This window comes from Bemisia tabaci, chromosome 1 (assembly GCF_918797505.1).
Source record: "Bemisia tabaci chromosome 1, PGI_BMITA_v3".
Taxonomy (NCBI): domain Eukaryota; kingdom Metazoa; phylum Arthropoda; class Insecta; order Hemiptera; family Aleyrodidae; genus Bemisia; species Bemisia tabaci.
In genome coordinates, this window is record NC_092793.1 from 73,664,646 (window position 1) to 73,692,313 (window position 27,668).

At 39.8% G+C, this 27,668-nt stretch overlaps 1 protein-coding gene across 1 annotated transcript in view; it reads left to right on the plus strand.

Moving 5' to 3' along the window:
• Positions 1–27,668, plus strand: part of LOC109033114 (agrin) — a 310,568-nt gene that overhangs the window by 270,786 nt on the left and 12,114 nt on the right. The window contains exons 14-24 of the mRNA XM_072296169.1: positions 3,134–3,286; positions 5,235–5,372; positions 6,961–7,107; positions 7,829–7,962; positions 8,353–8,461; positions 10,738–10,944; positions 15,205–15,384; positions 20,408–20,585; positions 22,620–22,847; positions 23,685–23,917; positions 26,458–26,707. Of these exons, the coding sequence (XP_072152270.1) occupies positions 3,134–3,286; positions 5,235–5,372; positions 6,961–7,107; positions 7,829–7,962; positions 8,353–8,461; positions 10,738–10,944; positions 15,205–15,384; positions 20,408–20,585; positions 22,620–22,847; positions 23,685–23,917; positions 26,458–26,707 (1,957 nt within the window). The remainder of the gene's footprint in view (positions 1–3,133; positions 3,287–5,234; positions 5,373–6,960; positions 7,108–7,828; positions 7,963–8,352; positions 8,462–10,737; positions 10,945–15,204; positions 15,385–20,407; positions 20,586–22,619; positions 22,848–23,684; positions 23,918–26,457; positions 26,708–27,668) is intronic.

Sequence of the window (27,668 nt, forward strand, 5' to 3'; positions counted from 1 at the left end):
TTTGCATCAGGCCCTTATGTCGGTACTTCGGAGGGGAAAAATCGGGGAAAATTGGCCACACAGCTCTGCCACAAGAGTGGCCAAAATTTCGACCTGAGGCCAGACTTTTCCTACCTCTCAGTTTTAAATATACAACCGATTAAAGCTGGAGACGAAATTCGAGAGTTAGTCTTGAACATGGCAACAATGATCGTATCTACTCTTCGCTAATCCGACACGATGCATGGCTGCATGTTTCGATTCATTTCCTAGTTTTAAGATCAACGGCTTACGTGTGACAGATTAAACAAACGTGTGAACTTTCTCGGCCGCGCTAGAGGAGCTAAGCGCATTGGCCTCATGCAGAGAGCAGCTGCTCGAGGGTTTCCTTATTAGCCGTATTCTTTCCTTTTTTTTACGTTCCTATTTCCCTCTTCCAGGAATCGGTGATTTTTCAGCCAAGTTCGCTCGCAAAACAAATTAGGGGAAAACGCTACCTCCGGGGTTGGTTCGTGGCAGTCTTGCCAAATTTTCAACGAAAATTGCTTGAGTTTAAAGCATCTTGCTCCAAAAAATTGTTGATAAGAGTTCGATTTTTTCAAGGCGCGATATCTCGGTTAATATTTAACGTAGAAATTTGCTGTTTGGACAGACCTTATTATTTTTAGCTAATCTACAAGAATCAAGCACAAAACACGATTATGTGACCAGCGCAACTGGCCCGTTCATCCAAATTTGGAGGAATTCATAATAAACACGATTGTAAATGCAACATAGTAAACCTTTGAAACCAACGGTCGTAGCCGCAAGTCGTGCTTCAGAAATCCAAAGCGCCTGCAATTTTTCGGTATGCAACACGGACATCCCGAGAACACGAATAGTTGCATCCAGACCTGGCTATTGAAAAGGACTGTGTGCCTCCAATGTTTTCTGTCTGAAATGACGAAATTTGCACTCATATGTTGTCGTGGCACGAGGAAGGGACGGTTTGAGTATATTTAATCAAATTGAAAAAAAAAGGAATTGAGTAAACTACCAATGGACATTAAATGGACCGCGTTAAACAGAAAGTAACCAAGCCACATCAGCAATTGCCAAATTTATTTGGGCAATTTAATTTTTTAACATGAAAACGGTTGTGCGGATTTCCGTGCAAATTTCAGTGAAGAATCTCCATAATTTGAAGCAAATTCCTTCAAAATTTCTGAAGGAATCCGCACAAACGTTCTCTCGTAAAAAAATTAATTGCCCAGTTAAATTTGGCAATAGCTGATGTGGCTTGGTTCCATTCTGTTAAACTCGGTCCAAATAAAATGGTGATAATTAATGCGGCGGTTACTTACAATAAGAAAAGGTAATCGGCATTTTGTGTTAATATGCAAGTAGAACACAACAATGTAGCTCGAATCATCAATCTTTTTTGGTGAGTTTTGTGTAAATTGACCACTTTTTTTCGGGTCAAAAAGCAACTTCGTTAAAAATTAAGCGCGAACCGGTCAGGATTGGACCTGGATCGCATTAATGATAGTCTACCGCGCTATAGTCTATCTCAAGTCACATCAATTCAAAAGGACACCTTATTTCTCCTCCTTATTTCCTTCCTCGGATGTCTCCAAGGTCTCGATTGATTTAACCAAAAATTATGATGAGCAGTCTAAACGGTTCAAATGACATGATTAAAAGAAGATGAACCCATAGTAACCGTGCACATGGAAATTTCCAACTACGTGCCCTATCCTAGGGTCAATTATTGAAAATATCCACCGAAGTCCTCCTTTTGTCCCTCAGTCGACCCTGAAAATGTAGCAAATCTACGCTGACAAATTGTTGCCCCTCTGCGACGTAAGGGCTTATCTCGATTTCCATGTGAGTTCTGAAGTCTGTGTTAATCCATGCTCTCCTGGGCTCACGTGGAAACGAGATTAACTTTTATGTCAGAGGAGCAATGAAATTTTGGATGCCCGCCCGATTTAGCTCTTGGAGGAAGGAGCCCCCTTTTGCGTATACTCGAGCTTAAAAGTAACCTCCTTCTCAGTGGCGTGGCGTGCTTTGCGATGTATTGATTGATCTGTCATTTAAGCCTATGGTAAAGGATCGATGAACAGGGTGTTCGCAGCGAACACCTTAATAATCGATTTTTTACCATAGGTTTAAATGCCATAACAATCGATACATCACAATTCATGCCACGCCACTGCTCCCTCTTTTATGACGGAACACGGTGCAAGGAGCATGGTTTGCCGCGTCATTTGCTCGCTTAATGAGTCGGAAGGATTTGGGCTCCCCGCTCTAGTTAATAATGTTTCCTGTAGGTGGTGCTCAAGTTCGATTCTCGAAAATTTTCGGCCTTGGTCATGTTTGATTTGTAGAGCTGCCAGGAGAGTGGTAGAGACTCCTGAGGGGAAATCAAGGTAGGGGTGTCAAATAGACCGAGGTTAACAGAGAGGATCTAAGTAGCATTTTCAAGAAAAATGAGTCTTGAGTGATTTTAAGCTCAACAAGTACATTGAATTCTCCTGCCAAAAATCAAATTCAACAAATAATTGTTCTAGCACTCCAAAAAACATGGATACAAAATTCAATTGTCTCATCAAGTGTTACGTATGAAAATAATTTGTTTAAAAAAAAAAAACTTTTCCCTGTTAAAACATAATTTCACTTCGTTTTCCCCTGTAGAATTATTTTGTCTGCTGAGAAATTAAATCGCATTAATAATTTTTACTATTTCAAGTTTGGATCTCAGTTCTTTTTACTAGGTTCATTCCTAAAGAAAGTTCTGCAGGTTTATGTGCGTTAGGTCCGCCATACTTTCAGCTTTTCAAAAAACTAAAGAGTTTTTTTTTTTTTTTTTTTTTTTTTTTTTTTTTTTTTTTTAAATCCATTTTGTATTAACTGAATGATGATTTTTCGGTGAACACCAAAAGATGTGAGTCTTGGCCACTAACCCATGTTGAGTTCTTAAGCACTAAGTAAGATCCCTTTTTTTCATGGATATTCATAATCACAGAGTGAGAGTCCATAAAAAAAGGTGAGAAGGTGGAGTCGCTGGAGGTCCACTATGGATTACTTTAGGTTACAACACTACTTTCTTTAATCCTGGACACTTATCCTGATTGAGCTTTGACTTTAATAACTGATGTTTTTGGATGTTCAGGCATGGAGGTAAAACCATGCAATGGAGAACAGCCTCTTGTGGATCCCACCTCAGGGCATGAGCTTGATTGCGGAAGTGGTCCAAGAAGACAAGACTGCCCATCCGACAGCTACTGCCATCAAACGCCTTACTTCGCTCGCTGTTGTCGCAAAGGTGTGTTATTTACACTCGATCTCGAACCTAAGTAATTTAAATGCATCTAAATTATGCAGTTTCTCTCAACAGTTTCTCATACAGTGTTTTCAAGTCGTAGGTTGATTGGAATTTGGAATGGAACTATACAAAAACCGTCCTGTGAGCAACTTTTGTAAATCCCGTGTCATAAGATCAAAGTAGGGTCATAACGGATCATAAAGTCACGTGGGGCACGTATGACCACGTGACTTTGAGAGCTATGTTATGATCGTATGATACGGGCTAAAAACAAATATACACGATACGAGCATAGCTTTGCCTACTTGCTTAAAGTGGAATTGATAGTAATTAATTTCAATTATTTTTAAAAGAAAATGCTCAAGAAGGGAAGTATGTGTTTGGTTCTTCAATTTCACGTGATGAATAGAATGTTTTTGAACGTATTACTACAGATAAACAAGACATTTATGACAAAGTTGTGTTGAAATTAAAATATATCTATCAGCGGAAGAAAGTTTTATGGCTTTTTCTCGAAGGAGTTCTCAGAAAATCGTCAATTTTACGACGATGTTAAACTTAATTGTGGATACTTATGAAGGAGACTATTATGTTAAACTTAACTCTTTTTCAGTTCCTCCACTATTTGGATTTTCTCATTTTTTTCAGATGCCAAAATATTTTTGAAAAATTGCGCGGATTCCTGGTACGGCTGCTGTCCGGATAATAAAACTCCAGCGAGTGGTCCTGATAATGCCGGCTGCCCCTCCCTCTGCGGATGCAATAAACTAGGTGAGACCCTGTCTTGATTTTCCGATATTTATAAGATTCTGGAAGTTAAATATTTTCTCAGGCAACAACGGAACAATTGTTTTATTGCAAAAGCGTTTGTTACCGCATGCTCTCGTTGAATACATCCACCTTGCTATTTCAAGAATATTGTAAAATAAACGCGGTAATCACTGAGGAATAACCATCTCTTCTCGAGAAATAATCTTACAGGACAATGGACCACTAGGCAAGGTACGAATTTCAGCATTCTGATACATGTCTCTGTACCAAAATTTTACGTAAAACACGATGCGCACAACAAAAATTACCGAAATTAACTCCTTCCGAAGATATTTAATGATTCTTGGTGCTTGAATTGAAACCACCCGCTCATGAAAACTCAATGCTCTACGTGATTCACATCGCGCGCTAAACGTTATCATGAGCGTCTCTGCTATAAAAAAAATCTGGCAACCTCCATCTTGACACTTTGGCTCAGCTATAGTAAACTACTTATAGTTTGAAAAACACATGGTGGAAAATGAACATTGCTCGATTGAGAAGCTTGCTGAAACCGGTGTAGTGCGCGACCTGACTCACGTAGAGCTTTGAGTTTCTTGTGAGCGAGCAGTTCAAATTCCTCGTAACCAATATGAAATAAAAATGTTAATATCTCCGTTAGGAGTTGGTTTCAGTAATTTTCGTTGCGCGAATCGTGTTCTACGTGAAATTCTGGTTCAGAAGCATGTATCAGAATGCTTAAATTCGCACCTTGTCTAGTGGTCCATTGTCGCTCCGCCGACGTAAGGGCGTATCTCGATCTCAACGTGACCCCTGTGCTTTGTATAATGCCATGCGTTCTGGGGCTCATAAGAAAATTAAGATACGCCCGCACGTCAGAGGAGCGACGCAACGAGCCCCCCATCGATCTAATCTGAACTTTGTTGGACGTTTAATTTTATCATATGCGTCTCTTTTCCCCCAAATCCAAGAGAATTGCCTTTGAAGGGCTCTCATCTTCAAAATTAATCATTAATTAATTGGAATTTAATATATCTTCTGTGTTACTAAAATAATCCTGGACTTCGGAGTCAAATTTTAGCAGCTCGATGTTGTGTTTCTTTTTCGGAACTAACGCTCAAAGATTCGCCTGAACCAATCATTTTATCAGCCTTCGATGTGTTGTGTTTGCTTTTAGGTTCCTACTCGGACAACTGTAAGAACGGAACAGAGCAGTGCCACTGCAGGCCCGGTGTGGGAGGGATCAAGTGCGATCGATGCGAACCTGGATTCTGGGGGCTCCCGAAAATATCCGACGGGCATCAGGGCTGCATGCGTAAGTCAAATCGTTCTATCCAATCATCCCTTCTTAACCACCAGATATTTTTTTTAAAATTTTGGTTTCAATGTGCTTTTCAGGACCCAAGCGTAATATTATCCAACGCACCTGATTCTCTCTCGTGAAAAATTTCGAGCATCCTACCTTTTCACGAGTGCGAGATACTTCCCAAGTAGCATTTTTCGAAAAATCGCAATATTCTGAAATTAGGTTGCAAATTTTTAGCGATAAAATCGCTAGGATCACCATCATCTGAGCGGTTTTCCTCTATCTTGTCGCAACTTTATATCCATAAAATCGAAATTGTACGTCAATTCGTCACGATTTTTTGTTCAATAATATTGCAATAAAGCGACAGCGATAAAATCGCGATACATTCTCCGATCAAATTCCAACTTATCGCGATTACTGCCACTTGGGTTGTGACAGGATTGTGAAAGTGTATGTGCCTGAATTTTTCGGGAGCATTCCTTGCAAGTATTGCAGGATGTCTACAAAACGAAAGCGAGACAAAGGCGCTGGAAGAGCGCGGATTTATTTATGGAACAAAAAAGGTACAGATGCCGTGTTAAAAGGACACGGATTTCCGGGATATTCGTGATGATCCCCAAAAAGAGCCCACAGAGATTGCAGCTCCTCTATCATACAGTACATTGCATCACGTTCTCGCAAAACATCAGTTCGTTTTTGCATGTTTCAACTCTCAGTTCATGCTTCTAACAATCCTACTTTCCATTTTTAGTATCCGAGTTTAGCATTAAAACAACGGGGAAAATATAATGCGAGGAACTAGGGTTTTAGAAGAACCTAAAAAGATAAACTTTCACGAAACCGCTGGAGATTCGCGTATATGCCGCGATATTGCAGAGATTTTTGCGTAATTTCTGATTTGTTCCAAACCGCTAGACAAATATTGCGAAGTTCCTGCGACACCGAAATAGGAAGCGGGTAATTGCTTAGGATTAACGAATCCTCCAGAAATATCGCGTACATTTGGCGAAATTGAGATGAAATTCGCCTGAGCTCACACGTTTTAACAGGTGGAAATGAAGCGAGCAACCATTCAAACTTCGGAGTTGGTAAGTGGTATCACGCGAAATTTAAGGGAAAGTTTTATGTTTTCACCTATCTCAAATTACTGACGCTTCTGAACATTCTGCCCGTATCGATATGAACATCGCGTATTTTCCGCTGTATTGAGGTGAACATTGTGTGATATTTTATATTTCTAAGCAACCGCGGAAAATATGCGTATTTCTGCAATTTGGGGTGAATAACGCTTGATTTTTAATGATCAACAATTTGAAAGGGGCAAAAAGGAAGGAGAGGTAAATGGAATAACATAGCTTTTTGATAATGAGGGACCTAACAGCAGATGCCGTACGGTATTGATCGAGCCTACACATTTTTTGAACGTTCAAATTGCACTTGGGATCATCATGAGTCAAAACGTATGCAAGAAACTCTCCTCTTGGGAGTGGTTGTACAATGCGAGCTCAATGAAAGCGTCGTCCTTTCAAACTTTGCACCATGTATTTCAAATCTATCGATGAAGGACTCAAGAAGTTGGTATTTTTTCACTTAGCTTGCGGTTGCTCCGTTTTTGGATCGGTGAGAGAAGACTGCGAACAGATGTCCGGTCGCTGCGTCTGCAAACCTGGAGTGCAGGGACCCAAATGCAATCAATGTGCGGATCCAACTAAAGTCTTGGGACCCAATGGATGCGCGCTCGGTGAGTTGGCTTTTACTACATTGAAAAAAGTATTTTATTTTTTTTCTTTATTTTTTTTAAATGTAAATGTAAAACTTTATTGTGCTCCTTTTTTACAATTTAACAACATTTTTTTAAGATTCTTAAAATAAGTTGTGAACAAGAGAAAAAGAAAAGCAACATAATAAAACCACCCACTAGGTTGGACCTTGTGTCGGGAATAAAGAGAAAGATCGGGAAGACAGGATTCGCAGAATTTTCAAGGGTATTTTAGGATTTTTCAATGATACTTTGGAGTGAATGAAGTTACTCGCGGGTTTGTAGGAAATGACGGCATGATTGAAGGCTTAATGTTGATACTTTTTGATGCTAGAGGAACTTTCAAGTTTTTGTGAGGCATTCAGGGACATCAATTTCTCCGAGGAATTTGGGGGACTTCGAGATTTTTTTACTTTCAACCATTGTTTTATGGTCCGACATGCTGTAAGGAATTTTGAGATTTTGAAAGGCGTTCTTAACCTTTGAAACGGTTAAGGGCTTTTGTGGGGAACTTAAGAATTTTCAGGAATCTAAATCTGAATCTTAAACCATGTATTTAATCGATAGATCTATAAAATCCTCATACTTTCTTAGCAACAGCGTAGTAGTTCTATGAAATTTTGCACTAATATAAGCAGGAAACTTTCAGTCGCCAGAAATAGTTCTCGTGTTTACTCAGTTTTTAAACCCGTTTTTTCTACAGCTGACGCTCTCGGACAAATACCCGCCACGTGTGCAGAGATGCACTGCTACTTCGAGTCAATTTGTGAGGAAAGAAATGGTCTTCCGAAATGTTTGTGTAACATGACGTGCCCTGAGGAATCCAACTCAAATCAGGTAAGCACTCATTTAATAAGTCAAAAAATAGTCCTCAAGAATTTCCATTTCTTTACGTGCAATGGAGGAAAAAGCTCCACGAAAGTCAATCGTAATTCAGGTTTTGTCAACCGAATAATCTAGTTTCGTGACATGATAGTTTTACCCGCTGAGTTCAGGGTTCCTTTAAGAAACATTCAACCGTTTCTATGCTTAGTTTTTATGTTTTAAAAGTTGTTCCTACTTTTTTTTCTTCTTTTTCTGTTCTTTATACTTGTTAGCTTTGAACGTAACAACTGGTTAAAAATACCGTGGAGCCGAAAGTTAGCATATTTTTCCCTCCTTGTGAAGTTAGGTGTTTGTGTTGAATGAATCAGATGTGTTGAATCAATGAAATGTGTTGAATTTTAGGTTGTTTGCGGCAACGACGGTCAAACCTACGCCTCCGAGTGTCAATTGAAGTTGTACGCTTGCAGGTATCAAAAGGACATATCGGTTCAGTACCTGAGTGCTTGCAAAGGTAATTATAATTCACATTATTTATTTATCTACACTCACTTGTTCGTTTTTTGTTTGCCTCATGCACCTTCATGTTCATTGTTCTCACATTTTTCCCAATATGACAACCCACCAGAGGCGAAGTCAAATGATGTACCATGATACCATGCTAACCTCTGAACTCGAAACCAAAGTCGAAATGAAAATCTAAATAGCATTTCGATCTTTTTCGGCGGTTTCCTGCTGTGAATCTTTCTTAGATCACAAAATATTCATAGGAATCATCGTAATTTGTTCTGAAAACCGCGCTGGCTGAGAGAATAGTGTCTGTGTGCTCGGAAAATTTGAAAAACAAGTTCCATCGATTACGCAGATTGTGCATTCGGGAGAGAATTTCAGACACTGCAGATTTTCTAAATGTAATATTCTGGGAGTACGTTTCCATAGAGTGCAAAATGTGCCATATCTCCAGTGTCTGTACAACTTATCCGCCATGATCCAATCCAATGGAACGGCCGATTGCTTCCTTTCCGTGGTTAATTAAATGAATAGTCTCATCGATTGCTTCGCCTCTGTGTGGTACTTGACGTTTACGTGTCATAATTATGATCATCGTAAAAAGAACGATCGCACTGCTTATTCATAGGAAACTCATTTCGTACATGCAAATGTGATCCTTGACCTTTTAGCATCGAGTTGCGATCAATTTTCAAATTCATTCAGTCATCCAAAAGTTTTGATGGTAGCATTTCAGCTGTCATTACGACGTGTAAAATATGCTTATGGCCGAGCGACATAATTATTGAAAAGCTTCGAGCCTACTCTAAAATTGAAACTAAACTTTCAAAGAAGATTACAACAATAAATCTAATGCACTGATTTTGGAACTAACTAATAGTAGACTGTTTCAACGCTAAAAGATTTAGCGTTTGAACACATATTATTATTTTTGGCTAATCAGTATGATTTGCCCATCAAAAATACGATCATATGACCAGTGTAACCGAAACATTTGAATCGAATTGAATTATACTCAAGTTTCGATAAAAATCCTGGGCTCTCATTGAATGTTGTCATCTTTCAGAACTTCGTCGAAATTTTTATTCGAAGACTCTATGTACAAAAAAGTCGGAATCATCAAGTGAACTATTTTTGTTCAGCTGAGTATAAACTGAGTACGATTCTAACATTTTATATGAGCGTTGTGACAATTTTCAATTTCTTTTTGCGATGATAATGACTACTGTCACGTATGTAATAATTTATCACACCTAAATGCACAAGAATGTTATTCAGATCCGTCGTTTATTTTTCGTGGTTTTCATTATGACAATCTGTTCGCTCCATATTGATAAGCACCATTTCTATCTATGAGAAATTTGCTTTTTTGTCACGATCCGTTATATTTCCATGTTCCCAACACAATTAAATCACAGGTTCACTGTTTGTTTTTCCGTCGCTCCGCTTTTTTAATTTCGCTTTTCCATTGTTCAAACTTTCTCCACCATTATTCATTTTGTTTATTTCTGCAAAACTATAATATTTCGACTCTGGCGGCAATATTGACTTCAAATATTCAAGCGCTAATTTTGATACATCCCCAATTAATTGCAGCATGACAACAGATCACTGCTCGTAAGGTGGTATCGAAAGGCTGGATTTCATTGATTAATGTGAACAATTAAAAAAGAGTAAATGAACTTAAAATAAATGTGGCTTGATAGCCTGCAGACGGTGATAAAAAATGGAAAATTCAAAAGATTTCCATGATAAATGTGCGGATAGTTTACGTGTAGGAGAGAGAACTGAAATTTGAAGGACACTATTTCTATTTAGAAACAGAATTCACGGCATGAAAAGGTAGATTTACCATAAGATATCTCAATTTCACCTTGGCGCAATTTTTTTTTTCAAATTTTAAGATGATTTTATTATTCACACAAATAATTTTTTACTCTTGAATTTTAGCGCTCAAGTTACGCCTTTACCCCTATGTTAAATGAGATGTAGATTTCCGTTCTATGCTCTGCTTGTAGTCAATCTACCAAATCTCACCGCCTCATTTCACCACGTATTTTTAAAGCAGATCTGATTAAATAAAATTAGCCATGGAAAAAAACAAGTGTTCAATTTCACAGGCATTTTTGTTTCTGAAAAAGTTCCAAGAATTTAACCCTATCAGTCCAATTACACGCTCTGTATTTCTTCATGAACCGGCTCCAAGTAGTCTCAGAATTAGCTTAGTTCCATCACCTGTTGTACTCAGCTTTCTTTGGTGTTGTTTTTGAAAATACGCAGATGAAGTCCTAACCGGGACTGATTGGCCCGTAAAGTTAGGAGGCTGGACCTCAGCTCAGCACTTCACAGACTCAGAGGCACTTAGTTCTCCTCTTTCTAAGTCCACCCGACACTTATTGCCCGAGCACCGATATTATTACACAAATAAAGATAGCATACCCGAGGACGATATCAGTGGGTTCGTCTCTGCAGGGGGTCCCACTAAAGGTAATTCTTAATTATCTCTCTTTTCAATTTGTTTTAGTTGCAATTTTTTTACCCTCTCTCTATAGTACCTTTATCGAATGGGTTTCGAAATTTAACCAAATGGATTCTTTTGAGGCCCCAAAAATGGCGACTAATTTGCATACCGAACAGAAGCTCAGCTCTATTTAATGAAGCAATTATTTGCTTCGTAAAACAGTAGTTTATTTTTCCGTCTAACAAGGGGAGTCTACGAAGTGACATCCTGGGATTGGGTTCATTTTGCTTGTACATGAAGAAGAGACAAATCTAAGGTTGACGTATTTTTTTTTAGCCGCCACCTCCCAACCGTTCTCGAGATATCGATTTTTAAAGTTACGATTTTTGCACGTTTCCGCGCGGAGTTCCGGCGAGTCAACTGAGCGCCGGCAAGCTGCACGAAGCGCGTTTGCTATCAGCGTTACAGACCGGCCGTCCTTATCAACTGTTCCGTGGCCGAGTGGCAGAGTGATCGCCTACCGTTCCTACGGTCGCGGGTTCGAGTCCCGTATCGTGCCGTAGCTTTTAGGGTACGCCGCAATGCGTTTTTACAAGTTTTCTTTATTTTTATCACACACCAAGGGGTCCGCCCCCTGGCCGCTAAGCGGCCCAACCCCCGGGGCGAAAAGGCCCGCTTCGCGGCAAGCGAAATTATCGAAATCGACCGTTGACGGTTACTGGGTAAATAATTTTGCAATTTTGACGGTTGCAAATTCAGAGTGAGGAAAAAGTCATTAAAAATATTGTGTGGTGGGAAATTTTCATTTGAAACATCATTTTATCATTCAATTAAAATTATTTACCCAGTAACCGTCAACGGTCGATTTCGATAATTTCGCTTGCCGCGAAGCGGGCCTTTTCGCCCCGGGGGTTGGGCCGCTTAGCGGCCAGGGGGCGGACCCCTTGGTGTGTGATAAAAATAAAGAAAACTTGTAAAAACGCATTGCGGCGTACCCTAAAAGCTACGGCACGATACGGGACTCGAACCCGCGACCGTAGGAACGGTAGGCGATCACTCTGCCACTCGGCCACGGAACAGTTGATAAGGACGGCCGGTCTGTAACGCTGATAGCAAACGCGCTTCGTGCAGCTTGCCGGCGCTCAGTTGACTCGCCGGAACTCCGCGCGGAAACGTGCAAAAATCGTAACTTTAAAAATCGATATCTCGAGAACGGTTGGGAGGTGGCGGCTAAAAAAAAATACGTCAACCTTAGATTTGTCTCTTCTTCATGTACAAGCAAAATGAACCCAATCCCAGGATGTCACTTCGTAGACTCCCCTTGTAAAAGGGGACTGTTGCCAACTCTTGACAGTAACTACTTGCTCTATTTGTTGCTGTTTCCACAATTCAAGCATTATTGGAAAGAAATATCTCGAGTAGAATGCAATACATTCGTTTTTTAAAGGGAAAATCCTCTTTATTACATTATTTATTGAAAATCATGAAGCTATAAGACATGAAAGGAAAAATGGGAAAAGTCATTTCATTATGTCTTTGCTTTGAACGTTCGCCATTTTTGGGCTCCTGGAAATTCAATTAACTCTCAAATTAATTAAACTTGCGGGAGAAATGTATTCCCAATTGGTCACTCTCCCTCTGTAAAGGTACTTAACTTTTATTTTTTCTATCGGTTATCTTAATTTTATTTTGTGTTTTTCTTCTCTTGCTAAATTTTTATTTTATTTTTTTCCAACATTCTGTTTATTTTTTATAATGTTTTATTCTACCCATTCATTTCCTCTTTCCCTTAGAAGTCCCCATTTCCTTTCTTTTGCATGTTTATTTCTTTCTGACATCTTTTATTTGTCTCTTGTCTACCTACTTCTTCCCTCTCTCTCCTTTAGTTCATCGAAGTTTATCTTATTTTATTTTCTTGCACAATGTAGTTTTACGTGAAGTGCATTAGATTTTCCCCGTACCATGTTGTTAGCGCCGCTTCTTGTAGGAAAGTACTTGAAATAAACATTCATCTCGCTTCTCGGTCGACCATTTTTCAGTCGAGTTTTTAAACTTCTATAAAAATATTTCCAAAAAATCATCTAGGGAATCTGGTACAAATTATTTATCTGTATTCGCCTCAGAGATAGCCATGTTAATGTGGATTTTCCGAGGGAAATACCCTATTGCGTTTTCAACATTAAAAATCTGGTTAGTTGAATATTAATGCATTGCATTATTTTAGAAAAGAATATCTTTCCTAAGGTATCCGTAGTTTTCATTAAAAAAGAAGTCTTACACTTTCGTAGGTCTAAATGTTAAATATTGTCATTTCTAGTCACACAAGGCGTCATTTTCAATTTATTTGGTAAAGTCATCGCTGGCCTAAGTGTGGAATCACGTTTCTCCATCCCAGTTTTTCAAAAGCTCCACTAATTTTTCATTTTTCGAAGAAAAACAAGCCAACTTTACACCTCGAAATTTACGCAAAACTTCCCTTTAGCAATGAAGAAAAATCAAGGAAGTTGTAGAGAAATTACGTCGCCTAGTTTTTCAAAAAAAGAAATGAAGTATAACAGGAAGTCTACAAGGTTGCAAACGGAAATACGTGGTTTCAGACTTTGGCTATCGATATTATTCTTTTAGCGAATTATTTTTAATTCTTGCGCGTGAATCTTCGAAAAATGCGCCTTTTTTCCATGAGTGTCTTGCGTTAAATTTTGAATTAATATGTTAGTAAAAAATCTTCCTTAAACAATTCATCTTGCCATTCGCTTACTGTTGAATTCTTCTTTTTTGAATCCAAACATCGAGTTTAAAGTAAGTATGCGATGAAGGTATTAAAAAAAAAAGAAAAAAAAACTTTATTTCCATGCCCCGTGTCACAAGGTTTTCCGGGGCAATTTTTTAAAAGAACCGCTTGAGCCAAATTCATTTTTATGATCCATTGGGTCACACCTGGTCGAAGAAGAGTCTTTGAGCATGCCACGCTTTTTCTGTGCTTATTTTGATATGCGCGTTTTTCAATTTATTTAAGTCCCATAAGTGTTTGCATGACAGTTTTAAGTTAAACGTCAACATCAGCTCTTGAACGAATCCACATTTGATACCATAACAAAGTTGTGAAAGTCTGAAAACTCATATCTCGATTATATCGTTTCAAAATGTCTACTTTTGCTCTTTTTCTTTCAAGATAAACTACTGAGCATTATTCTTTGAAATTTCCTCTGAATTTCTTGTGTAGCATGAAGAATAAATCGTAAAATTCTGAAAGATAAAGATCATTCGTTTTCTTTTTAAATACGTCAAAAATCGAGTTGCGTGCTTTTCAAATTTCACCACCTACCCGCTTACATTTCTAAAATGAGAAATTGCAGCCAAAAACTTTTTACTCGCATGGATGGTATAGAATGTTCTGTTTTCACCTAAACTTTTACAAGATTAATTCTGAGGGCCTCGAAATTACTCTCCGTAATTTCCCCCATTAGAGGAAATTCTTCATCATTTCAGGGAGGCTATAGAGTGGAACTAAACAGCATCACATCTTCCAGGTGGCTGACCGAGAACTTCGTTATAAGCCTCTCGAAAAGAGAAGAGAAGAGTAACAACTTTGTCATCTACATTTTGAATTGTTTTTCAAATTTGCCAAAGCATGTTTACATGAAAATGCAGCTTTGAATTGCCGATGAACGTTTTTAGGCAGATGATATAATGCCCTGTTAACGTCTTGTTACTTGCTTTTTCTGCCGATTTTTTCTATCAATTTGTTCACCTGCAACATCAGTTTAATTTCTCATAATCCTAATGGCTCGGTGCAATTCCACGGTATATGTCCGTAACCACGTATCTCGTTTGCGGTGTTTGAAAATCTCCGCCGTACCTCTTTACCCTGCTTCAAATGGAGAGATATCAATAATTGATCATGCACACTCGCCACTGCTTAGAGATTCGCAAAAATGGTCCGTTTTAGGACGTCATGATCTCCTAATACCTCCTTATTCACAATGTATGCCATACGAGATCTTCCAAAGGGGAAAAAACACTAAGAAGTGGCCCGAGCTGTATGTAACAAGGAGGAGAAATGGTGCTGGGTCCACACCTTTTCGCGGGTAGGACAAAGCCAAGAAGTTCCAAAAATTATAATTTAGAGTCAAATTAATTTTTGTTGTTTTTTTTGTTAAGTCTAATGCGCACCAGTATGAAACTGATCTTCCAAAGGTTCAAAGGCCATGAGCTGTTTAGGAGGCGATTATGAACACGGCCTTATGAATTTTAGAATATTACTGACGTCTTTCTTGCACCCACAGATCTGTTCAGCGAGGAGGGAAAAGACTCAACGCCGGCCATCGTGGAGGTGATGCATTCTTCTTTAGGCGAGATGTGCTCCTCGGATGAAGACTGCAGGGTGTCCCATAGCCACTGCCTCTCCGGACTCTGCGTCTGTCTCGAGAATTACGTCCAAACACAAGATCGACAAGCCTGCTACCGTAAGTTGACGTCTTTTCATTCTCTATTAGTAGCGTAAGGTGTTTTGCGATGTATAGATTGATCTGCTATTTATATTTATGGAAAAATATCGTCATAACGAGCACCTTAATAATGATTCTTTACCATAGCTTCAAATGGGGAAATATCGATAATCGATCGTTGATACCTCGCCACTGTTTTCCATCATAGATCATAGACACATATTAAGCCGCTAGACGAGGTACCGAGTGGACACTACCTTACATGTTTTCTCTTTGCAAAAATATATAAAGTTGTGAGCTTGCGATGATTTCAGAGCTTTTCAAACTTGAAAGAATAAAAAACACAAAGAAATCATGAACCAAAGAAAGAAATAAGTCTTTGTTGTTAAGTTACAGGAAAAATACTCATACAGTTACGGGATAATTCGAGAGGAGTGCAGTAAGCTCCTACCCTGTGGAGGAAGGGAAAGGTTCTATGTCAATGGACCTCTCTAGAGGTATTGACAAGGTAAAAAATAATTATCTCAACGATTTTGAGGTTTTGAGAACCCACGCGACTTGTATTTTGAGCCACAATTGTAAAATTTCCTGTGGATAAAAGGGAACTGTGCTAAGCCTATGGCCTTATTTGGCTTAAAAATATGTATAAAACTTTTTCCAAGCAATTATATCGATATTAATCTCAATGAGCTGTAATTGTGTCGAAAGGAACAGTACGAAAATGAATAAAAGAAAAAAACTCGAGAAGCACGCAATCTTTGGTTTTAGCCCATTTGTACACCGATCTTATAGTAAAATACGTCCGTGGTGTTTGGTTGCGCACACACCACCTTGCAGCACAATAAAGACACAAAATACAAGATAAAATAATATGATGTTTTGGATATCATTATATTTGACACGGAACCGCCTTAATATCTACAAGACACACAGTATATTTTCCTTTGATACTTTTTTTTTTTTTTTTTTTTTTTTTTTTTTTTTTTTTTTTTTTTTCATGAATTTAATTATGAATACTCCATGCAGAGTGTGCAAACATTTCAAAATCATGGGTTGAAAAACGCTGACTCCGCGTGTTTTAATATTAGAGCCAAACATACAGCGGAGCAGCCGCGGCGCGGCGTGCTGCCAGCGCGATGCAATGCGTGAAGTATCTCCGTTAGGTTTGTAGGCGCCAATGCGCGTATCGTGCAATGCGTGAAGTATCCCTGTTAGGTTTGTAGGCGCCAATGCGCGTATCGTGCAATGCGTGAAGTATCCCTGTTAGGTTTGTAGGCGCCAATGCGCGTATCGTGCGCGCCGCGCGCGCCGTTGCGTCACGAGAGGTGGAGCGATAGGAGCGACAGAACCAGGTGTCGTATAGCCGAAGGCCCTAAAAAGGACGCGTTCATCCTCTACTACAAAATGAACTTTGGAATCCAGCTCTACTATTTGCGACAACCATGTCTACTTTTTCTCAAACTCCGTGGCTTACCGCAATGTGGAGCGACGCGTTGTGCCAAACAGAGAGTTTTCCTCATGTGCCAAAACTTCTCGCGACGGCAATACACATCCATAAATGATCGAGCTCCACTTGGTTCAGATGTTCGACTTTTCAGAGATTTCGGAAGCAGCCCCCCCCCCCCCCCCCGCCCTTCAGAGAATTTTTTCCTCGCTCAACACAACTTCCACTCTTTTCCTTTCGAGCCGTTCGAAACGGAACCCCTATTATCAACAAGTTACAAGTGAATATGTGTAAGATAGTGATTAATCTACCCTCAGACATCTAGAAACTGTGCGTGAACCCTCTCACTATATACCTGCGGTAGGGACCCGTGTCCCGGAAAACGCAGAAAATATATTACCTTCATGCGTGGCTGCACGAGAACACAGAGGGCCTTGAGAGGGGAAGAGTGAATTTTTCCGCTGGGAAACGAGTACCAATAATCGTTTTTTCAAAGAGGGTGAACCGACCAATCTGCTCTCCCCTCCTCAACCCCCGGTGGCGTGATTATTGAAACATTAAAGGGCCCTTGCTCAAGTTAAGCGCGCTCAATTTTACACTGAACCTCCTTATCGGTCTCTATTCCCACGGATTAAGCGCATAAATATTACGGTAATTTGCGCTTTCTTCAGGGTCTCTGCGGTTACTATGAGAATTCGCAGCGTTGACAATCATCTCCAGAGACGGTGTATTTTAAAGATGCCCTAACAATTTTAACAATATATAATCGGGCGAGTAAAATGTTTTGTTCGGAGGTCAACTGGTTCAGATATCCTGACTTATTATGCAAAAATTCGCCCAGCAGAATGCTTCCCCCGACATTCCTCAGTGATTATTTGATGAATTTCACAATCAACAAGTTGCTCATAAGTCATTACTTGGCGGAAAGTAGCTTTGACCACCACTACCCAAACTACCAAACTACTTATGTCGTTTGCGATGTTTAAAAATCTCCGAACTCATTTTATTTTTTTGAAGGAGAACAAATTAATACAAATCCCTGAAGTTTTCGCATAGTTTATTTCGGACAGGGAAGATAAATCACTGAAGTTTGAGAAGTTTTTCTGTTTTAAAAATGAAGTATGGCAGGAAGTCTGCAACGTCGCAAACCGAGATACGAGGTCTGGCAGCTCACCCTTGGTATGGCATTTTAGAAGCCTCAGAGCTTTCCTTTCAAAGTAAAATTTTACGAGATTTTTGGGCCGAAAAAATAATCTTAAAAATTTATAATATTAATTTAATTTGATAATTCCTTAAAAATATATTCCTAAAAAATAATCTTAAAAATTTCGATTTTGAATTTTTAAGAATTTTCACTATCTCTCTCTCTAAGTTACATTTGTTACTGACTTTCTCGCTCCCTTTACGGCTAGAGAATTATGCCACCGACACCCTCTCAAAAAAAGAAAAAAAATATGCATAATATTCGCTTCGGAAAAGATTTTTGGTATTCCAATCAGTCAGGTACTCTTTTAATAATCTTGACCAATAAAATGACAATTCATTTTTATCTCAAAAGTCCAATCCAATCCAAGTGGTATATAATGAAAAAAGTCACGCAAATCCATCTGTGATTTCTACTCTTTCTCACGAAACCTGACAGCGCTGCAAAGTTTCGTTTGATGAACAAAAGCTGTTACTTCCAGCATTGTTAGGCAGTGAATGAGAGTGATTTTAAGGTTGTGAGAGCCCTTTGAATTTATTCCGCCTATTAGAGGCTTTAAAAAGGGAATGAGGGTTTAAATAAAAGAATATTTCATCATCAACGGCCCGTCGTTGGGTAAATTGTTATGTCTGAGAAAATTAGCCAAATAACTAAGCTCGGCTGCTCGACACTAAACCATAAACAGTTACGGCTAATCCAGGGCAGTAGCGCCGGATACCCACCGAGGAAACCCTTATTGTGACGCGTCGTTTCTGGTTCGATTTCGTTTCATCTAGTGCTTGAACGAACTTTCCTTCAGGGCTATGTTATTCGTTTACTTTGTCGTGTTCTAATCACGTCGACAAGTATTAAACCTCCTCCATACGTAGATTTTTTGGAAAGTAGATTTAAATTATTTTCTTCCTTCTTCTTCTGCTCATCTTGTATGAAATTCTAGTAGGTGGTGTAAATAATACAGGATGTCCTAAAAGTCCGTTGGCCTTTTACCGGCAACATTTACTCCAATGAACCTTTAGACAAAGTAAGTACGATTAAAAGCACTACACAGCATGTATGCACTTAAAAATTTCACGTGAATAACAAATCACACAACAAAATGACTGGGAATCGACTTTTAAAGAAAATGCGAGAGTTTTCAGTTGACAGTTGGTTAAATCGCAAAAATACAGATGGCGTTATTTTTATAATCTATCTTCGATTTACTCTGTGTCAAAATTACTAATTGCACCATCTCGTTCAGACGAGTATTTTCGGATTTCTCATTGTGTGAATCGTTTCTACGTGAGATTTTGAAGAGAAAACAGCCGGCCTTAATATCTAGTTTAGGCCTCGTCTAAAGGCCCATTGAGCTTCGTTAACAAAATTTGGGAATGTTTTTAGGGCTGAGAGAAAAGAAATCTGTTTTTCCATACTCATTATTCGGCCTTCATTTTGGAAAAAATGAAGATGACGACCTAATACTTGAGCCGAAAATTTTCTTTTTTGCGCTTTTACCACTCTTTATTGTTCCTGTTTGTTTCAGTGGACGCAATCGATCCAACAGCGGAGGTTCTCGCCTGCGATTCTCTGCCTTGTTTAAACGGTGGACGTTGTCCGCAACCTTCCACACGGGCTCTTTGAATGTATCTGCGAGGAAGGCTATCAAGGAACACTCTGCGCAGAGATCGCCGAAAGAAAAGGTGCGTTTACTCTGACAAATTAGACTCCAGTGAATTTGTTTGATAATGTCATTTTCTGTTTATAAACACTGACCAAGCTTTTGGGTCTTTTTTCATCCGCGATTATCACGAATGTTCTGTATTCCAGAAGAATGGATTATTCTTTACACGGCTTAGGTCAAAGTAAGTTTTACATGAATTAGGTCAAAGTAAGTTCATCAGCGTGATTTCAAAAACGTTACTTTTTTGAGACCCTTTTTTCTTCAACTATACAAATTAACTTCAAATTGTAGTAGACTGTATGAAATAGAAAGTCTCAAGTCGAATCAAGTTTAAATTTAAAAAAAAAGCTGTTTTGAATTTATTCCCCCATACACTCAATATTGAGAGCAAAGCTCAAAGACTATTTTCATATGTGCTTCATTTTTCTCGACTTTGAATTTTTTACAGTGGTTCAAAACTACCCCCAACCCAATTTTTTTCAAAATTCGTTTCTGCTAAACTTGGTTCATTTTATCTATGTTAGATGATCGCGCGTTAGGAGCCATTAAAAACGCCTTCATTTTTTCGTGTATATAATATGATGTACAAGGAAGTTAAAATAATTACTCGAGGTGTAGACTACTGAAAAACTGCTGTCAAGGCTGCATTGCAGTCTGCTAAACTCGCTTCAAATATAACGTGTGAAAAAATGTACCATCGTAAAAGTGCATCACATGTGTTTTTCTATTTCAGAGTACAAAATAGCTGCTTTTAATGGTCAGTCGTATGCGCAGTTGCATAGCATCAAAGCGTACCATAAACTAAGCATCGAGATGGAGCTGAAAACGTACGCAAACAACGGTATCCTCCTTTACGACCAACAACACGAGGATGGCACTGGCGATTTCATTTCACTCGCCATCGTCAACGGGTAAGTGAAATAAAAAGAAATGAAAGGCAGAAAGACTGCTCTCACCTTCGCTCTGTATGCTCAATCCTGTTACCTTATTCGTTTTTCGTGTATTTTCTCTGTAAAGAAGTAAGAGCCAAAAATCAATCTATCACTGATACTATATATATGAGTCGCTTTTATAGCGCTCTTTGGCGCTGTGCGACGCCTAATCGCCACAAAGCTCGGTCTTCCCACAGGTCATCAGGGAGTTGACAATCTCTTATCTCATTTAACACCCCCTGTCGCCAACCTCTCACTGGGCGTCCCCTACGTCTCCTCCCAGGAGGAACCCAATCAAGCATCTTTTTTGGCAGCCTCTCTTCCGTCATCCTATTGACATGACCATACCAAACAAGTTGTTTGGTCATGACGTCGAACACGATGTCATTTTCGACTTCCATTATCTGACGCACTCTATCATTACGGACCCGATCTCTCCTAGAAATTCCTGCTGACCTTCTCCAGAAATCCATCTCCGTTGCTCTTAGCATATCCTGTGTCCGTTTCTTCAGCTGCCAAACTTCACATCCGTATGTTAATATACTTTTGACTACAGCGTTGTATATCCTCCTCTTGTTATCTTTGGAAATCCGCTGATCCCAGAGGATTCCATTTAACATCGCTATAGCCTTCCTTGCTAAGGTGTTCCTTTCCCTGATAGCTTGATCCGTCCTTCCATCCTGGGTCAACCGCACTCCCAAGTACTTAAAGTGCTCGCAGCCTTTGATCTGCTGCCCATCCTCCAACTCAATGCCCTATCACTGATACTACCGTGCTATAAAAAAACGTCTTTTGAACCTTCAGACGTTTACAAATTTCCTTTGATAAAATACGAATTGTCAGGGGATTGCATGAATATTTTTCTTTCACCATGTGCAGAATTTTATTTGAAAACAGATTTAAATTATCTGAGAATTCCAAAAGAAAATTCGTAATTCTCCCCAACAATAAACGTGCTACCGCAGAATAGGCCACTCTCGACTGTTTATACGTCGTTTTTCCTTTAGCATTGCTGATTAGTCCTGAACGGAACTTAAAATAACAGGAGGGGAAGTAAAATGGACTTTTTAACAATTTGGAACTAAAATTTCTGGCTCATCCGTAAAAACACTTATAAGGATAGGGAAATTAATGATACACGCGTTTTTTCTAAATTGAACCGGAATTTGTAGCTCCTAATTGCAAAATGTGGTCCAAATAATCACTGTTGCTTATACATCGGAGGCGAAAATCGCTCTGCAGAAGAGCCGAAAGAACGAGTTGGGAGAAAATACGAACTAAACGTAAAAGATCCCGAGTTGGGTTTCACAAACCCTAGCCTCTGACTTTTGAGCATTGTAAACCATTCAAGAAAAATTCAGTAAATTGAGAAAATTCTGTCACTGGTAAATACGCCAAAACCCCGTCCTCCCCGGGGTGCACTTTTTTACGGAAAAATCGCGATCTATTTAAATTCAGTTGCGATTATTTTACGATTTTTTGGGCGATAAAATCGCTAGGATCATGAACATTGGAGCGATTATCCTCAAACTTGTCGCAATTTCATCTCTATATAATCACGTTCGATGAAGTCGAAATATTATCTGAATTTATTATTTTTTCGGTGGGATAATATTCACTGGTAAAAAAAAACCTCTTGGTTCAAGAGTGCAGTTTCTTGTCGCCGGATTTAAGAGTCTGGACTCTTGTTTCAAGCGGATTTTGAATTGAATCAATGCAAAATCCGCTTAAAACAAGAGTTCAAGACTCTTAAATCCGGCGACAAGAAACTGCACTCTTAAGTCAATGCACCGCGGCATTGGCTCAAGAGGTTTTCTTTTACCAGTGTTGCGATACATTTGCGCTTTATTGAAAATTTATGCGATGAAATCGCAATTTTTTAACCGACAGTATTGCAATAAATCGACGTCGAAAAAATCGCGATACATTCTCTGATCATTACTGCTACTTAATGGGTCTACGTTCAAGACTTGATTCCGTAAATTAACTCGTCGACTCGTGTGTGCGTTTCAGATTTGTGGAGTTCCGGTACAACTTGGGGAATGGACCGGTAGTGATAGTCTCGCCGCACAAGGTGACCCTTCGGAAGTTCCATCGGATCGTGGCGAAGCGGTATCAGCGGGACGGCCTCCTGCAGGTCGACAGCGCTGAACCCGTCGCCGGCCAGTCCCTTGGCACCCTCCGAGCTCTCGACCTCAGCCAGGACGCCTACGTTGGATACGTCCCCACCAACGTCTCGAAGTAAGAACCTCGGTTGATCCTATTCACGAAGCATTTTGCAACAAAAAAGTTGCGATTTGGACCCTTCGTCCAACTTATTCAAGAACATTCGCTGCAACTTAACCTCCGAAGACACGAAGATTCCACCATTTTACAGTGCTTTAGTCCTGAGTCCATTTTAATTTTTCGTATTTTTACTTTTCACACCGTGAAAAATGGCAAAAAAATTAATTTTCCTTTTGCAACATAGAATAGAACACGAGAGCTTGGCTTCAAGTTATTCAATTGTGTCAGCGCAGCGCTCTGGTGATTCAAATTAGAACTTGAAATGGAGAGTCAATTTGCCACCGGGTCTCCAGAACTACTAAAATACATGACAAGACGTCTTGCATTGGAGACTTAAGAGGTTAAAGCGTTTTTTTTAGGAACCTGAAAAAAAATAACATTAAAGTTAATTTCCTTGATGGATATACATGTTCATTGCCTCGGTTGGACCTATTCTCAAAGCGTCTTGCAGCGAAAAAGTTATGAATCTGAACGCTTCGTCCAACTTATTAAAGAAAATTTGCTACAACTTAACCTCCGAAGACCCGAAGATTCCATACCATTTTTACAGTGCTTCAGTCCTTAGTCAAAAAGGAAGTAATCTCCTTTTCTACCAGTCTCCCCCCCCCCCCCCCCCTGGCGGCGTCTACCACCTTTTACTTCCGCTATTTTCGGCTGTTTTCCGCTAACGATGTCATGAGGACACCGTTTATACTGCATCGTGGCAACCATTGATGACTGCTTCCGAGACGAGACCTGTTTAAGACTATTTTTGGTTATTCTGAAGTATCTGCAACTTTTCTCTTTTAACAGGGTGCACGAGAACATCGGGACAAGTCACGGGCTTAACGGGTGCATCCGGCACATGAAGATCGGCCGTCATACGGTGTACCTGCACGGCGGCGAGGACCCGTTCATCGTGAAGGTGAACCAGATCGAGGATTGCGGCGAGAACCCGTGCTCCAGCGCCCCGTGCCACAACGGCGCCACCTGCAAACCCCTCGACGCGGAGAGCTACGCCTGCACCTGCCCCGACAGCTTCACAGGTAACTCACCTGTCTACCTTTCTGTAACCCCAAAAAGAACCCCTAACTCAACGGCTGTGCGAACATGAAAAAAATTCCGCCGTCCCAAGTTCGAAGGACATCCCTGGACGTCCTTATTTTGTGCAGATGAGGTACGCGATGAAAGTATTATTGTGGCTACGAGACGTCTGGCTCCATGTTAATCGCCACGGAATTTGGAACATTTGTTCGTGAAGGACTAAAAAATTAGGGAGTCAAATTCTTTGAACTTTTTTGCCATGTGTAAAATGTAAGCTCGAAATCTAAGCTCCCATTAAGTACTATGGCTCTTTATTTCTCACACTGAAAGGATTAGATCAGTAAAACTACGAGTTGGTACTTAGAACCAAGTCATAATTATGAACATCATTAATCTGATGATCTTGCTGCAAAAAAGAAAAAAATAATACAACAAATTATCCTCTTGGTCAATAGGTGTTCAGTGTGAGTCTAGAATGGACCCGTGCGTTTCCAACCCGTGCTCCTTTGGGTCAACCTGCGTCTCTCTTCATCAAAACGGTTTCACCTGTAAATGCTTGCCCGGCAGGAAAGGAAATATGTGTCAACACTGTGAGTCAAAATCAAATATTTTCTTCTATATATGCAGATTTGTGTATTTACATTCAACTCATACACTGGAAAAAAAACACATTGTATCTAGAGTCCAGATTATTGAAAATATTGACAAGAAAAATACTCCTGATTCAATCAGATTTTTGCTTAAATCAAAAGGAAATCGCTCAAATTAAGAGGCTTGGTCCAAAGCTAAGAGGCTTGGTAAGAGGCTTGGTTCTTGATCCAAGCAAAAGTCCGATTGAATCAAGAGTATTTTTTTGTGTCGATGTTTTTAAGAGTCTGGACTCGAGATACAATGTGTTTTTTTTTTCCAGTGTAAATTTTTTAATATACCTAGTATTCTAAGTCCTAGATGTTGGTGAAAAATGAAACAAGCAGTTTCTACACATTAGAGTTGAAGAGCGCGCTCATATCAAGGTCCATATTACCTGAGGTTAAATTGATTTTGGAAAGGAACAGAAACTAAGTAAATGCATATATTTTTTTATTTGGTAAAACAGATAGAGCACTATATAGGCCATGGCAACCATCTTGGAGTTTGGAACTTTGAAAATTTGACCAACTACTCGAAATCCTGTCCAAAAGTACCTCCTACCGATGCTGAGTTTCACAAAAATCGATCGAACAGGAGCCGAGATAGCAATTCATGCCACGTCCGCCATCTTGGATTTTCGAATCGTGAACATATTCGCATAAAAATTTGAATTTCCTGTCAACAAATACCTACCGGCACTTAGCGGGCGCACGCAGACATAAAAGTTTCAAGAACAGGGTTTCTTTCAGGTGGCCCCATCAAATGATAATTCTTTCTTTTCAGATCAAAATTGAGGCTTAAATTTTTGTCATGGACGTTTTAGCCACTAAGTCGAATATCATTTGGGAGAGGGAGAAGGGGAGGGGGTGTCAGGTGTCACCCTTCTCTTACTGTCAGCTGAACCCATCGTCCCTCTATGAAGTTAAATAAATGTACACTTTAAAGTTTAATCACCAGTCTGTTCGCCATCAAAATAGGTATTTCTGGAGACTTTAACGAACGGCAACAAAAATGAAGTAAAACTTTTGTAACCTGTTTGAACTTTTACACTCATTACACCCTTTCACTTCATTGGTTTTAGTTGTATTCTTTATTCTGTGTCTTGTTTCTTCGAGGATTTTCCTTGTATTTATTATTAATTCTTATTTTTATAGATCTTGTTACCTTATTTTTTCTTCTTCTTTCCTTTTTTCACTGTATTTTTGGCTGGAAGTGAGGGGATTCTGTAACCGACGATGTCCGGATTAGGACGTCAGTTTCATATCCGTCCTGAAAAATTTCACATGTTACAAAGTGAATGGATGAAACCAATCGTGCTCGGTGGATGTCTGTGTTGCATTGAGTTGTTGGCTTTGTCTTGAATGGAGATGTTGCATGTGTGAGGGATTTGCGATTTGACTGTTGTTTCTTATGGAAAAGTTCGCGAGAAACACAATGGTGCCACTGGTTTTCTCTGAAATCAACTCCCAAGCTTAAAAAAAGCTCTCAAAGTGAGGCCAAAATGGAGGGGATATCCCGCCCTACCCTGAGAGTCCACCTCTACATCAAGACGAACTCTCCATGCAAAGATAGGGAGCAAATACATTGACAGGGCTGCCACTTCATTTGGGGACTCCAAAACTGAAAACACGGCAACCCTGCTAATGTATTTGCTCCCTATCTTTGCATGGAGAGTTTGTTTTGATGTAGAGGTGGACTCTCAGGGTAGGGCGGGATATCCCCTCCATTTTGGCTTCACTTTGAGAGCTTTTTTTGCGCTCGGGAGTTGATTTCAGAGAAAACCAGTGGCACCATTGTGTTCCTCGCGAACTTTTACATGAGAAACAGCAGTCAAATCGCAAATCCCTCACACATGCAACATCTCCATTTGTCTCGACTGCGTTTAAAAATGGGGCGGCGTTCGGTGTTTCAGTCGACCCGGATCTGGAGGACTTCTTCACGCCGGAGTTCGCGGAGGAGAACGCGTACATCGAGCTGCCGAAGCTGGAGAACGCGGGGCGATCCTTCTCGCTCGAGGTTTGGTTCATGGCCAGGGAACCCGACGGAGTCATCCTCTACAACGGGCAGATGACCAACGGCAAAGGCGACTTCATCTCCCTCAACCTCGTCAACGGTTATCTCCAGTTCCGCTTCGACTTGGGAAGCGGCATCGCCAACATCACGTAAGGCCTTCCCATCTGTTAATGTCCCCTAAAATTATGTATTTGCGCAGACCCAAGTAGCAGTGATCGCGATAAATAGCGATTTCATCGGTTGGTTATCGTGTGCATATCGTTGGCAATATATCGAGATATTATCGCATTAAAAATTGCGATGTACCTTTGGCGATTAAATCGCTACACATCGCAATTTTTGGTTCGATAAAATCGTGATCAATTTGCATCGATGAAATCGAGATTAAATCGACTTTTATCGATTAAGTCGCTACTCATCGCAATTTTTATTTCGAAAATATCGTAGTAAATTGTCGGGCGATAAATGTCGGGCGATGATCATGGCGATCTTATCGCCAATAAAATCGCAATTTATAGCGATTTTCCCGTTGAGAAATACTCCTTGGGGAGGGGAGACAGATGTGATATTATAAGGCGATTAGGCCCTTGAAATAGAAACTCTCAGAGAGTGAAGAAAAGAGTAAGAGAAGCAGAGAGAGAGAGAGAATCAGCGTAATCATTCAGTGGAGAACAAAGAGAATGTAAAAGCAGCCCGAAACGGAAACGACAATCGAAAACACAGGAAAATGCGGAAACAAGGCTAAATACGGGAAATTTGAAAACTCGAATTAAAAGTATCCAACCATTATTAAATCTATTCCTCTGTATGTATACTTACCAATGTTAATTGGACGTATTTCTACCAAACAGACCTATGTGGAGGTGAGGAATATGGGGTGTGCTCGTTGAAGCTGCATAAGAAGCAATGTAAAAGTGGGCGTGATTCCTTTTGAAGAATTGGAAAAGCGGGATTTTACATTCTATCAAAGAGACCTATGTGCCAACTGAATGCGGGAGTCATGAGCCGCGGGCATGGCAAGAGAGCGTTGTGGACAGGGCTCATGAGTTAAAGACTCCCTCTAACGATCTCCCCCTCGCTTGAGTGCGCACTATCATTGCCGCTGACGTC